Below are 12,798 nucleotides of genomic sequence, written 5' to 3'. Positions count from 1 at the left end.
GATCAATGATGCACTAACCAAACAGTCAAATATTCACAACCTCTGTAGAAAATATAGGTTTAGTGTGTGGACTACAGTGGCTGGATTCAGACAAAACTGTTTTTTAACTACTGTAGTTGTTGCATTGACACACACACACACACACACACACACACACACACACACACACACACACACACACACACACACACACACACACACACACACACACACACACACACACACACACACACACACACACACACACACACACACACACACATATATATATACATATACATATACATATACGTATATATATATATACATATATATTATATTCAATGGTATTTGGGCTTTGTGCTCTAAAGAAATTGAGGGAAAAAAACACCATGCCATGAGAAACACACACACACACACACACACACACACACACACACACACACACACACACACACACACACACACACACACACACACACACACACACACACACACACACACACACACACACACACACACACACACACAGTATTGTATTGTTAAATATGTTATAAACCCCCCACATGTTACACCTGTACAAGCTACTATTATTATTTATAGAAAGGGGATTACCATCTTAAAAGATGGGGGCATTCCAATTTAAATCGGAAACCTGTTTACAGTCTAATCACAGTGGTTAAACATGGGTGTATGGAAAACGGGTGTATGGAAAACGTGCTAAGTGCCCATTGAATGTGGATCAAAGGCCAATTTCAATAACGACCTGTTAGGGCGTAGGCTAATTCTTATAAATACATCCATCAATGCAGTGGTGGAAAAGTACTAAAATGTTTTACTTAAGTAAAAGTATCAATACTGCAATGTAGAAATACTCTGCAAAAGTAAAAGTCCTGAATTCTAAATGTAATTGAGTAAAAGTACTGGTATCAAAATGTAATTAAATATACAAATATTTTGCTTGTAGATCGGCTATTTTCAAATGGCCAAAGTTTAAATAGGGCTGAAGTGGTCTTGTATAAATATAAAAATCTTTTGCTTGTAGATCGGCTATTTTCAAATTTCCAAAGTTTAAATAGGGCTGAAGTGGTCTTGTAATTATAATCAAAAAAGTAACAAGTAACTAGTATAATATCTGCCTCTGAAATGTAGTGGAGTAGTACTTAGTTACTTTCCACCACTGTATAAGTGTATTTTTCAAAATGCATAGTACAGTAATTGATTACATGTACTTAGTTACTTTCCACCACTGTATAAATGTCTTTTTCGAAATGCATGTATGTCTTTCATAAAACATTAAATGCGATGCTCTTACTTTGAGGGCAACCGGAAACCTTATAGTTGCTAGCTCAAAAACCGGATGTCTTATCGTTGCTACCGGAACGGAGCTCTCTCACAGCATCTCACAGCTCCGTTCAGATTCAGAAGCCTTGGAGACTCTGATTGGCTAGGCTGCAAAGGGAAGGCCGTGGTTGGTCGTAACCTCAGCCGCTATCTGCAGATCCTCCCGAGAGCCCGCCTACTGTATCCGGTCATTTGCACACACACCGGATCTGCAACCTGCAAAGTGATTGATCCCAGTGACCAGTCTACCTGAGTCACGTTCTTATAATAATATTATATTATAAGAATTTATAATTTATATTTATATGTATATAATAATAATTTGTGCCTATATTATATATTATATAATAATATATAATAAGAATTTGTGCCTTAAGTAGTTTACAATTTATACAACTGAAGCATTTAGGATGCAGATTCCTCCAGGTAGCCTAAGTGCAATTGTGGAAGTGAGATGTTCTGGTCTTAACCAAAGGAGATAACTAAATAGAGGGTTGGCTGGATGTGAAGAGTCACATCTGCTTGATGTGGATGTGGAATAATCCGATGATGCAATCTCCTCTGCCCTCCACTTAGCCCTCACCCACATGGACATTAAAGACTCTTATGTGAGAATGCTGATATGCTGTTCATAGATTTCACTTCAGCATTCAACATCATCATCCCTTGGTTAGCAACTGATACGGAAACTAAACTGGGCCTGCTGGGCCGAACACTTCACTCTGTAACTGGATACTGCGCTTTCTCACTGAGAGAACACAGTCTGTATGGAAGGGCAATAACACATCGAGCACCACCGCACACAGCATGGGGGATCCCAATGCATGCTCAGTCCCCTGCTCTTCAAGCATGATTTATACTTCCATTCACTCGCACACCAAAACAATAGCAGATGTATAAGCTCACAACCAGTTCAGCGGCCTTGAGGTTTAGAGTGTCCACCCTGAGACTGGGAGGTCAGGGGTTCACTTCAATCCCCGGTCGGCTCATACCAAAGACTATAAAAATGGTACCCAATGCCTCCCTGGGCTTGGCATTCAGCATCAAGTGCTGGATTGGGGGCTGCCTCACAGTACGGAAACAGGAGAATAGGCTCCTGATCTATGGGCCACATGGATGGGGAACTGTTGGTAACTTGGTTCCCAAGGCTACTTAAAAGTTTAGTTTAGTTTATTTGCACGTAGTTAAAGGTAGGGTAAGTGATATTTTTGGGTTAAAACAAAAAGTATTTTGTTAAAAGGTTAAAGCACTATATTCTGATAGTAATCATTGCTATAGTGTTTGTTCAGTAACAGGAGTCTCCCTGTCTCTCCAGCTCTATAATAAACAGAAAATACATTATCCGGTAGGTGTCAAAATCTCAGCCAATCAGGAGAAAGTAACCATTTTTAAGCTCAATTTTTATAGTGTTCCAGTTCCAATTTTGCCTGCTCATTTCTTAGTGTCATCACTTCCAATTTCACTTTTTTAATCTATATCCTGATTGAGTTCTCTATCCTGATTGGATAAAACTGGAAATGAAACTGAAACTGAAATGAAAATTCATTTTCTGTTTTATAAAGAGCTGGAGAGACAAGGAGACTCCTTTTACTGAACAAACACTCTATAGCAATGAGTACTATCAGAATATAGAGCTATTTAACACTTATTTTAACCAAAGAAAATCACTTACCCTACCTTTAAAAACACATGAGAAAAGAGAAGATAAGACTTTTTTTTTTAAATAGTAGGGTACAATATATATATTTTTTAAAGTTAATAAAAACAAACAAACAGGCTTATCAGATGGCCTTCCTAGGAAACCTAAAAGAATACAGCAAAATACTTAGTATTAAAGCATGGTGACAACAAATAATGAAGTCTTGAGGGAATATAGGTAAGGAATATGTGTACATGTTATAAATATAATGATCCATAAAGATCTATCACAATAGGATATAAACATATTTATCAGATAAATAAACGATACAAGCTCTGTAGCACTGCAATCTACAAGCGGTACACGATGTGCACCGAGTTGTGGAAAGTAACTAAGTACATGTATTCAAGTACTGTACTTAAGTACAATTTTGAGGTATTTTTACTTTACTGGAGTATTTCCAGTTTTCAATACTTTTACTTCTACTCCACTACATCTCAAACATTGTACTTTTTACTCCACTACAATTATTTGAAAACTTTAGTTACTTTGTAGATTTAGATTATTATTATAAAACATAAATCAACCACTTCAGCCTCATATATACTATAGAGCACCGAAGTCCTGACGTCACTCGTTCATCCCCAGGGTTGCGGAAGTAATTTCTCTATGGAGAATAACATTGGGTCATCTTAGAATCGTCTCATATAAGAATTGTGGTCCAAAAATAAACACCGCGTGTCGGCGTTATTGTCAGGGAGGAGGTTCTGTATCGTTTATCATAGTCAGTCACTTATATTTGATACAGTCTGTTTCTGGCGAAAATGTAACTAATTTGGCGGAAGTAACATTAGCGTTTTCTCACCGTCAGTTGATGCTTCATATCCATAGGAGTCAACCCGCCGGGGTCATTTGTTTATTTTTGGAACACAGTTCTTATTTGACGCGATATTAAACACGTCTATGGGATTCAGAACGGGGGTGGAAAACTGCGAACCAGGTAGACAAACAAAGGATGTGTAAATGACGTCAGACTTCGGCGGTCTTAGGCTATATGAAAATAGCAGATCTACAAGCTCACAACAGGCCACTTTTGTACTTTAAGTACAATTTGATGCCAATACTTTTGTACTTTTACTCAAGCACATTTTGAATACCGAACTTTTACTTGTAACAGAGCATTTTTACATTGTGGTATTGATACTTTTACTTAAGTAAAAAAAAATCCATCACTGATTAGGCGTCACCCTGCTGACCTACTACGTACTACAGGAATGAGGTGAAAACACAGGCCACTTGGTTCCACGAGAACAATCTTTCCCTAAATGTGGGGAAAACAAAGAAGATTGTTATCGACTTCCGAAGAGCCCTGAAACCCAGCACAGCAGCGCCACATTTCTGGGTGTGTGGACGTCACCGAGGATCTCTCCTGGACTTATAACACTGCGTCACAGGTCAAGAAAGCGTTGAAGTAAAGTAGGACCACAATGGAAACAAGTCTAAATGTCTGACTTATACCTCGTGCTGTTTACATTTCTGACTAATAAAGTCTTCAATCAATCAATCAATCAAAGTGTTGCTGAAATGGCCTGACCAGTGACTATTTTAATACATCTTGCTAGTGGGTAAAGTTGCAGTTTCATACTAATTTCTGCAGTGCATCTCACAAATTAAGGCATGAATCACGGACAGCTAAAACTGGCAAATCCTTATTACTTTCTAATTCTGAAAATGAATGCAAAATTCCAAAATGATGAATCCTAAAACCATTTATTTATGTTGTCAAATAAAAAGAAATACTAGCTTCAATTTATCACTGATTATATGCAGTAGCACCTTTCCAGCCCACTATGTTGCAGTTTTTACAATCGGTTATTGATATGTAAAGAATACATTTACATTATTAAATCTTACTAGCACCCCATTTAGATAGCTCTGTCACTGTCTACTGACCAAACATGTCATAAAAAGAACATAAATCTAGCCATGCATTTAAGATGAAAAACGGACACAATGATAACATGTTAAAATGTGATATGACAAGAAAGTCTAAAACACCACTAAAACAGTTTTGATAAATTTGCAACCATTAAATGTAAGATACTGCAGTTATGTTTGTGTCACAGAGAGCGAAACACAAAGTCAGGTAATGTTGGTAAAAAAATATAAAGTGCAGGAAAATAATTCCAGTTGTTCAAATTCCAGTTGAGGTGAAAAAACGGTTTTAAAGAGTCCAGGGTGGTTCAGAAAACAAAAAAAAAGAGAACCGGCTTACCTGAGTTATACTCGCGGGTGTCGCACAGCGGAAATAGCAGATCTAAAACTCACAACACATCGCAGAGCTAGAGGGAGGCACTGGAGTAACTCGGATAGGTTTACTGCCTTTTTTTATTAAGGTACAAAGTACAAAAGACACAGGTCCTGTATTTCTTGTACTTTGCACATGAACCCATTAAGACCTGAGGCCGACTACAAATGCCTTCTAAATCAGTAGTTGTCAAACTTTTTCGTGCCAAGAAGGACCCCGAAAATGATATACAGTACATATATCTGTATATATGGCCGTGGACCCTCATCTGGAAATGTTCAAATACTTCCAAGATCTTTCAAAAATGTAAAAAAAATAGCTGATGTATAAGCTCGCTTAAAAAGAAAATATATATATTCAAAGATTATGAGCTTGTATATTTGCTATTTTTGAATAGCCCAAAGAAATCACAAAATGACACAGGTCCCGGTTTTAATGGGTTTAACACAAAAAGGCAGTAAACCTATGCGAGTTTAGTCCAGTGCCTCCTTCTTACCTCCTGCTACCTTAGGCCTGCTCCCTGTGACGCACCAGTCCGGCCGAGGCTACCGGCATCGACCTGGCTGATGCGCGGTCCGAACCCGCCTTTCTTCTAGTCCAGTGGTCTTCAACGTTATCAGCCCAAGGACCCCTTAGCTGAGAGAGAGATGAAGCAGGCCCCCCCCCCCACAGCTACATATTGTATAAAATTGTGTTGCAGATTCAACTAGATTTCATAGACTTGTTTGACAGGCTGACAGCACTTTCATGTTGGATTCATTTCATACATTTAACCACTTAAACCGTCAATGCTATAAGTAAACTTGACCTTTGGCTCCCCACCAAACCTCTTTGCCCAAAATAGCCGATCTACAAGCTCACCACGCCTCGCAGCTTGTAGATCTGCTATTTTCGACTAATGCTATCACGCAAATATTTGGCGGCCCCCCTGTAGTAACTCTGCGGACCCCCCAAGGGGTCCCGGACCCCCTTGTTGAAGACCCTTGTTCTAGTCACAAGCACCGCGTCGCGTTGCAATGATTTGTGAGCTTGTAGATTTGCGCTGTGATGCGTAGTGTGTAGGGTTGGAATCTTTTAAAACATTTTATTTTAACGATTCCCTCTTAACGGTCCGATTCCTTACGGTTCCCCTTATCGATTCCTATAGGGAGGGTTCCAAATTAGAGGTGTGTAACTCTGAGAGGGTACAAATGGACACTTCCATTTGTACACTCTCAGAGTTACGGCGGTCCTTGAAATTAAAAAAGTTTGAGAACCACTAGTATTGTAATTGTATAGCGGACGTGATGAAGTCCACATAACCAGCTCTGACAGTGTAGATAAAACCCGGTTCCGGAAACGGTTCCAAATGTGATGGAACGGATTCCGGGTTCCTCAATGTTGGATCCGGTTCCTTCGGTTCCCGGATCCCAACACTAGTTGTGTGAGCTTTGTATGATGGGCTAATTGTGGCGCACGACACTCATGCACAACTATGTGTAACGCAGGCTTTAGTGTGAGTGTGCTGAAGAGCCCCCCACCACCACCTCATCGTAATGTCTCTAAACCAGTGGTTCTCAAAGTGGGGTTCCAAATGGACCCTTACAGGTCTGTAACTCTGAGAGATGTACAAATGGAACCGAATGGAACCCGTACTTGTACATCTCTCAGAGTTAAAAATTAAAAACAATGGTTTCGAGAATCACTGCTCTGAACGACAGCGAAATCGAGACCGTCGTCTGCATGTGTGTCCACAGTGTCTCCGCCAGAGCCGTGCACGTCAGGACCTGAAGACGTGCACGGCTCTGACTACGTACTGCCTGCAGATGGGGCATTCGTTCATCCGCTTGCCGCAGCGGCTGCAGGTGACCATGTGACCGCACTCCAGCAGCACGCAGTCGATGGGCGAGTCCATACAGATGCGACACAGGTTGTCCTCCAGACGCTTGGCCGTGGCAGAGTCTGGAACCGGGACACACACACACACACACACACATAGAGGCAATGGGAATGTGATTTATTTTAGTTTCTGTTGTTTCTGTCGCATTCCTAAGCCAATAATTTGATGACGGTCATCAACTTATAGAAAATAAGTAATTTTTTGGGTGAACTATCCCTTTAATCTAATAATGTACAAAGCGTGATATCCTTTTCACACCTTAATGTCTAATATCATGTACATACCTGCTATGTTCATGCACCTTGTGTCTAACCTCATGTTCATACTATACCGGATGGATATGCTATTTTTATGTAGATATCCTTTGCTTGATCCCCCCCGTCTACCCCCAACCCCCCTTTCCTTTATTATTATTATTATTATTATTATTATTATTATAATAAATACTTTACAAGGCATGGGGCATGGTTCACTTAGTTCTTGTAGTTGAAAAGAGTAATTTCATGTCCTTCATGTATGGGAAGCGTTTCAATGAGTTTTAATTCATGCAATACCTCTTGTCAACCAGTAGGTGTCCTACCCAACCACAGGATCTAAAATGTCTCAATAGAAGAGCAGGTAGACCAACTACAATCACCGCCACAGATTTGTTATTAGTTACCTTGTATTAACATACTCTACCATACAGATTAGTTGAAATAATATATTATTCACACAAAAAAAAGCTTTAACTCCACGTAGTTCATTCGCAGTCAGGCTGGAAAAGACACAAGCTGTGAGACTTTGGGTTTATATTCAAATGCAACAACTTCTGGCTTTAAAACAACATTGCTTGAATAAAATACAAACATTTACCTTCATTGGTTGGTGTTGTGGTTGACACTGGAAAGACAAAGAAATAATTCATCATCCAAATGAATGAAAGAATTCAAAATCACACACACAGAAGAAAATAGATGGATAACAGATGCCAGAAATATCTGTAGGTTTTGTGCCAGAACAAAATGACCAGTCAACTGTATAGGCCTCACAGTTAAATTAACATTGTGTTGTGCAGTGTGTGCGCACACCAGTACATGAACTTGGCCAGTCTCACTTTTTTGCTAATAATGTCAACTGAAAGGTGTAAGCCTCCATGATATGTGCAATCAGAACAGTTTGAGAAAGCTGAATAGTTAGAATAGAAGCCTAATAGTTAGATGAACTAGTTCAACACTCAGACGTGAGCCATTTAGAAGAGGGTCTGTGTGTCTGTAACTTATCTTGCAACCCGCTGGACCAATCAGCGCCAAACATGTGTTTCCATTTTTCTCCAAATTTGGTAATTGTACCAATTCCCAATCCCCCCTTGTACTGTAGTCCCTTGTCACTGCTGACACCTTCTGGTTAGTTTATTAGGGAGGGTGTAGACGAGCATGTGTCTCTTCCAATACACGTGACGCCACCAGTCCGCTCGCTGATAATCTTTTATATTTTTTGGTCAATGTGAATGAAATACTATATTTGGCAAGCAATCTATTGTATTGACAGGCACAAATATAATACTGACAAACAAAAAAAGAGGGAGATGGGAACTTGTATGCTGAAGCTTGCGTGGTGCATGATTATTATGTATTAACCCATTAAAACAGGGAAAGTATCTGTCATTTTAGATTTTAGCATATAAAGTATAGTCACAAAACTCTAAGGATTTGGAACAGTGGTTAAGAACAGTGGTTCTCAAAAACAGCAGATATACAAGTTTGTACATCTGCTATGTTTGAACATTTTTGAAAAATCTTGAAAGTGGTTGAAAAAACTTGAATCATTTTGATTTGTTTTTAACACAAATCTTCTCTTCTTTTTAGATTGTAGGTCTGCAGCCAAATACATATTATTTTGGAGGTCCTTGGCACAAAAAAAAAGGGCATTTGTAGAATCGGGTCAAAAGTAGAACAGCTTTCCATACCTTGTGTCTGGAGGTCTTTGTGGTCGTTGTAGAGATGGGTGACCCTCTCCATCAGCTCCCACTTCTCACAGCAGCCCTTGAAGTTGACAAAGTTCTGGGCCAGGATCTCCTTGAGTTGACGGACGCTCAGTCTCTCGATGTCCTCCACGCGGCTCAGGTCCGACAGGGACGCCCTCCGGCCGGGCATCAGGCTCTCGCCGTCTGAAGACTGCAGGAGGACAACGACTGAACGTGATTTATTTGAGCAACCGAGCAGTGACTGTGAAACTATTGCAATGAGGCTGTTTGTGTACTTGTACAGTAGGTATGTTTTTAGCCCCTTAAAAGGAGTAGTTCACCCCAAAAATTACTTATTTTCTATCAATTACGCACCCCATGAACCCTTGGAATTCATGGAGATTTTTTTGTTTTTGTCTCATTCCTGAGCAAATAATTTGATGACCGGCGGACTCTCCGGCAGGAGACTCAAAGAGTCTCTATTGAGTCTCCGATGGTCATCAAATTAGACAATAAGTAACTTTTTGGGTGGACAACTCCTTTAAGACCGGGAAAGAATATGTGTCATTTTAGATTTGAGCTAAAAAGCATTATTTTATACCTTTACTATTCAAAAATAGCAGATACACAAGCTCATAGCGTGGCACCGAGTGTCGCGCTACGAGCTTGTAGATCTGCTTTTTTTTGTTTTTATCGTGAAAATGTGCGCAAATCTTTGAAAATATACATTTTTTAACTCAAATCTTTTCTTCTGGGGGGTCCCAGGAACTAAATATTTTGAGATGGAGGGGGGTGTGTCCGCGGCTAAATACATATAATTTTGGGGGTCCTTGACATGAAAACGTTTGAGCACCACTGATATATAACTACACTTTTCAGAAAACTGTTAGGATTAGAAGACATTTGTAGAATCGGGTCCTCAGGTCTTAATGGGTTAACCAGTCACAGAAGTTGGACCCACTTTCTACAAATAGAAACCAGGTTAAAACAGCCAAGAGTTTTCAACAACAAAGAAATGTACCTTCTCATCCTCATCATCTTCCTCATCGTCGTCATCATCATCGTCATCCTCGTCTTCGCCCTCTTCCTCGTCTTCCTCGGAGACGTTCGGAGAGGCGTGCTGCTGGGCTGCGGGCTCCAGGCCCGCTTCATAGGGCTGTCAGCGTCAGGAAAGTTTAGTTGACCATTCATTGTCATACGTACAATTGCGATTAACGATTTAATTGTGTTTTTTTTGGCACTGAACATGTGAACATATAAATAAAAATGACATTTCTGGCCCGGACAGCTGGCGTAGCCGTCTGGGCACCTAGGCTGCTAATGCCGCCTGACGGCGTGTCGCAGGTTCGACTCCCGATGACCTTTGCTGCGTGTCACTCCCCATCTATCTCCCATTTCCTGTCAGTCTACTATCTCTATCAATCAAAAGGCAGAAAAAAAGCTCCAAAAATCTCTTTAAAAAAAAGAAAAAATTACATTTCTGTTTGGCTTTTAGGCTTTGTTAACAAAATATTGCACAAGGTGAGATATGACAAATAATATAAATACACAAAGAAATGACTGACGGTACCAAAAATGTAAATAAATAATGAACTATGGCCAACATAGGCTATATTTAATAATTCTATACTTACTAATTCAAAAACGAATTAAAATAGTGGAATTAGCCGATCTACAAGCTATCTGCTATTTCTGCTATTTCTGAAAACGTGTGAAAATGTATCAACACTTTTCAAGATTATGACGAAACAATTATGACGATCATGCGAAAATGATTGCGGATCATCTCGAATAATTGCGATCGGGGCGATGATGATGGTACTAACTGTGACTGTGACAAGGCCTAGCCTACCGGTTGATCCGCGTGTTCGGACGGGGAGTCGGGGCTGGCGGGGCCCTCGGCCAGGGGGAGGAGGAATTCCGGGGAGGAGGTGGGACCGTTGTTCTGGGGGCCGGTCTCTGTGCTGCTGCTACTGCTGCTGCTGGGAAGGTTCTGGTCCAGCACCAGCTCCACCAGCTCCTCCTTCTCACGACACATCTGGGTGGGGACCTCGTGGAGGTGGAGGTAGTCGCGCAGCTCACGCACCTTTTTGTGTGTGTGTGTGTGTGTGTGTGTGTGTGTGTGTGTGTGTGTGTGTGTGTGTGTGTGTGTGTGTGTGTGTGTGTGTGTGTGTGTGTGTGTGTGTGTTGGTTGGTGGGGGGTGGAGGGGAAAAGTAAATCGTTGTCAAATATCAAAGCGCTTGTAATACAGTTACTTACAATTTCCAGTAAGATACATTTTCAAACACAACCCAAGACGATCAGGTTCTCGTACATGGACACATATGTGTGAATAGATACTTTATACTGTATACATACATACTGTACATGTATATAATATTTAGAAGTAGGACATCTACGCACACAGCACCTTTAAGCACCTCAAAGTGTGTTATGATTAATGTACATATTTAGCTATTTCTTACCTTACTACTTGTTAGTATTCCTAATAATTTATTTTGTTATTATTGCTGCTTCCATGTTGAGGAACTGAAACTCTTGAATCTCATTGCTAGGGGGTTACACTGTCCGTGCAAATTCTAATTTGTAATTTTGTCTCAATGTCAGTAGTGTGTAAACACACACTAACTACTCTTGTCTACTTAAATAAATGAAGGTACCAAAATAGAGAGGTTGAAAGTGGATAGGTTTGAACATCAGACTATGAACAAATAAAGAAGCAGACAGGTGACCCACCTTGAGCCTCATCAGCTGGGCGCGGTCAAAGAAGGTGCCACGGAAACGTTGGCACGTGTGACACAGTGGTGGACGGAGAGGCTCCGGCTGCACCGAGCAGCGCCCACAAAAGTTCTTCTTGCAGTCCACACAAACATGCTACACAAAAGGAGCCACACACAGTTATGTTAACCTGCTACACAAAAGGAGCCACACACAGTTATGTTAACCTGCTACACAAAAGGAGCCACACACAGTTATGTTAACCTTAACCTGCTACACAAAAGGAGCCACACACAGTTATGTTAACCTGCTACACAAAGGAACCACACACAGTTATGTTAACCTGCTCCACAAAAGGAGTCACACACAGTTATGTTAACCTGCTACACAAAAGGAGTCACACACAGTTATGTTAACCTGCTACACAAAAGGAGCCACACACAGTGGCTCAGTGGTAGAGTGGCCGGTAGAACGGCCGGATCAGTTCGATCTCGGGCTCCCCCAGAGTTAGTGTCGAAGTGTCCTTGAGCAAGACATTGAACCCCTAATTGCTCCCGATGAGCAGGTTGGTGCCATGCATGGTTTGCTCTGCCATCGGTGTGTGAATGGGTGAATGTAATGCACAATCTATGTAAAGCGCTATGGATAAAAGCGCTATATAAATGCACCATTTAAAATGTTATGTTAACCTGCTACACAAAAGGAGCTACACACAGTTATGCATGAACATATTGCTAGTTTGACCACTTCAAATGCTCTAATCTTAAAATAATAACCGAATATAGCCTATCGATCTACAAGCTTGTAGATCTGCTATTTTCGCTGTGCAACATGCTTCCATAGACATTCTGGCTTCTATGGAATCCAAATGATTGAAATCATTGCCATGGCGACCTTGCTACTACACAAAGGAACCACATAGAGTAAACCCTCTATACTTAGCAAAATTTCATTCAAAAAAACATTTCTAAATTATATAAACTTT

General features: G+C 40.5%; 1 protein-coding gene across 1 annotated transcript in view; it reads right to left on the bottom strand.

The window, feature by feature from the left end:
* Nucleotides 1-6,932: 6,932 nt before the first annotated feature.
* Nucleotides 6,933-12,798, bottom strand: part of LOC308090645 (E3 ubiquitin-protein ligase rififylin-like) — a gene marked incomplete at its 5' end in the record, with an annotated part of 7,926 nt that continues 2,060 nt past the window's right edge. The window contains 6 exons of the mRNA XM_080435911.1: nucleotides 6,933-7,211; nucleotides 8,005-8,031; nucleotides 9,098-9,305; nucleotides 10,116-10,250; nucleotides 10,947-11,180; nucleotides 11,832-11,969. Coding sequence (XP_080292037.1) covers nucleotides 7,030-7,211; nucleotides 8,005-8,031; nucleotides 9,098-9,305; nucleotides 10,116-10,250; nucleotides 10,947-11,180; nucleotides 11,832-11,969 — 924 coding nt within the window. The 3' untranslated portion in view covers nucleotides 6,933-7,029. The remainder of the gene's footprint in view (nucleotides 7,212-8,004; nucleotides 8,032-9,097; nucleotides 9,306-10,115; nucleotides 10,251-10,946; nucleotides 11,181-11,831; nucleotides 11,970-12,798) is intronic.

Source organism: Gymnoscopelus braueri (assembly GCF_963280865.1).
Source record: "Gymnoscopelus braueri genome assembly, chromosome: 8".
In the NCBI taxonomy this organism is placed as follows: domain Eukaryota; kingdom Metazoa; phylum Chordata; class Actinopteri; order Myctophiformes; family Myctophidae; genus Gymnoscopelus; species Gymnoscopelus braueri.
This window is presented reverse-complemented; position numbering and strand designations above follow the sequence as displayed.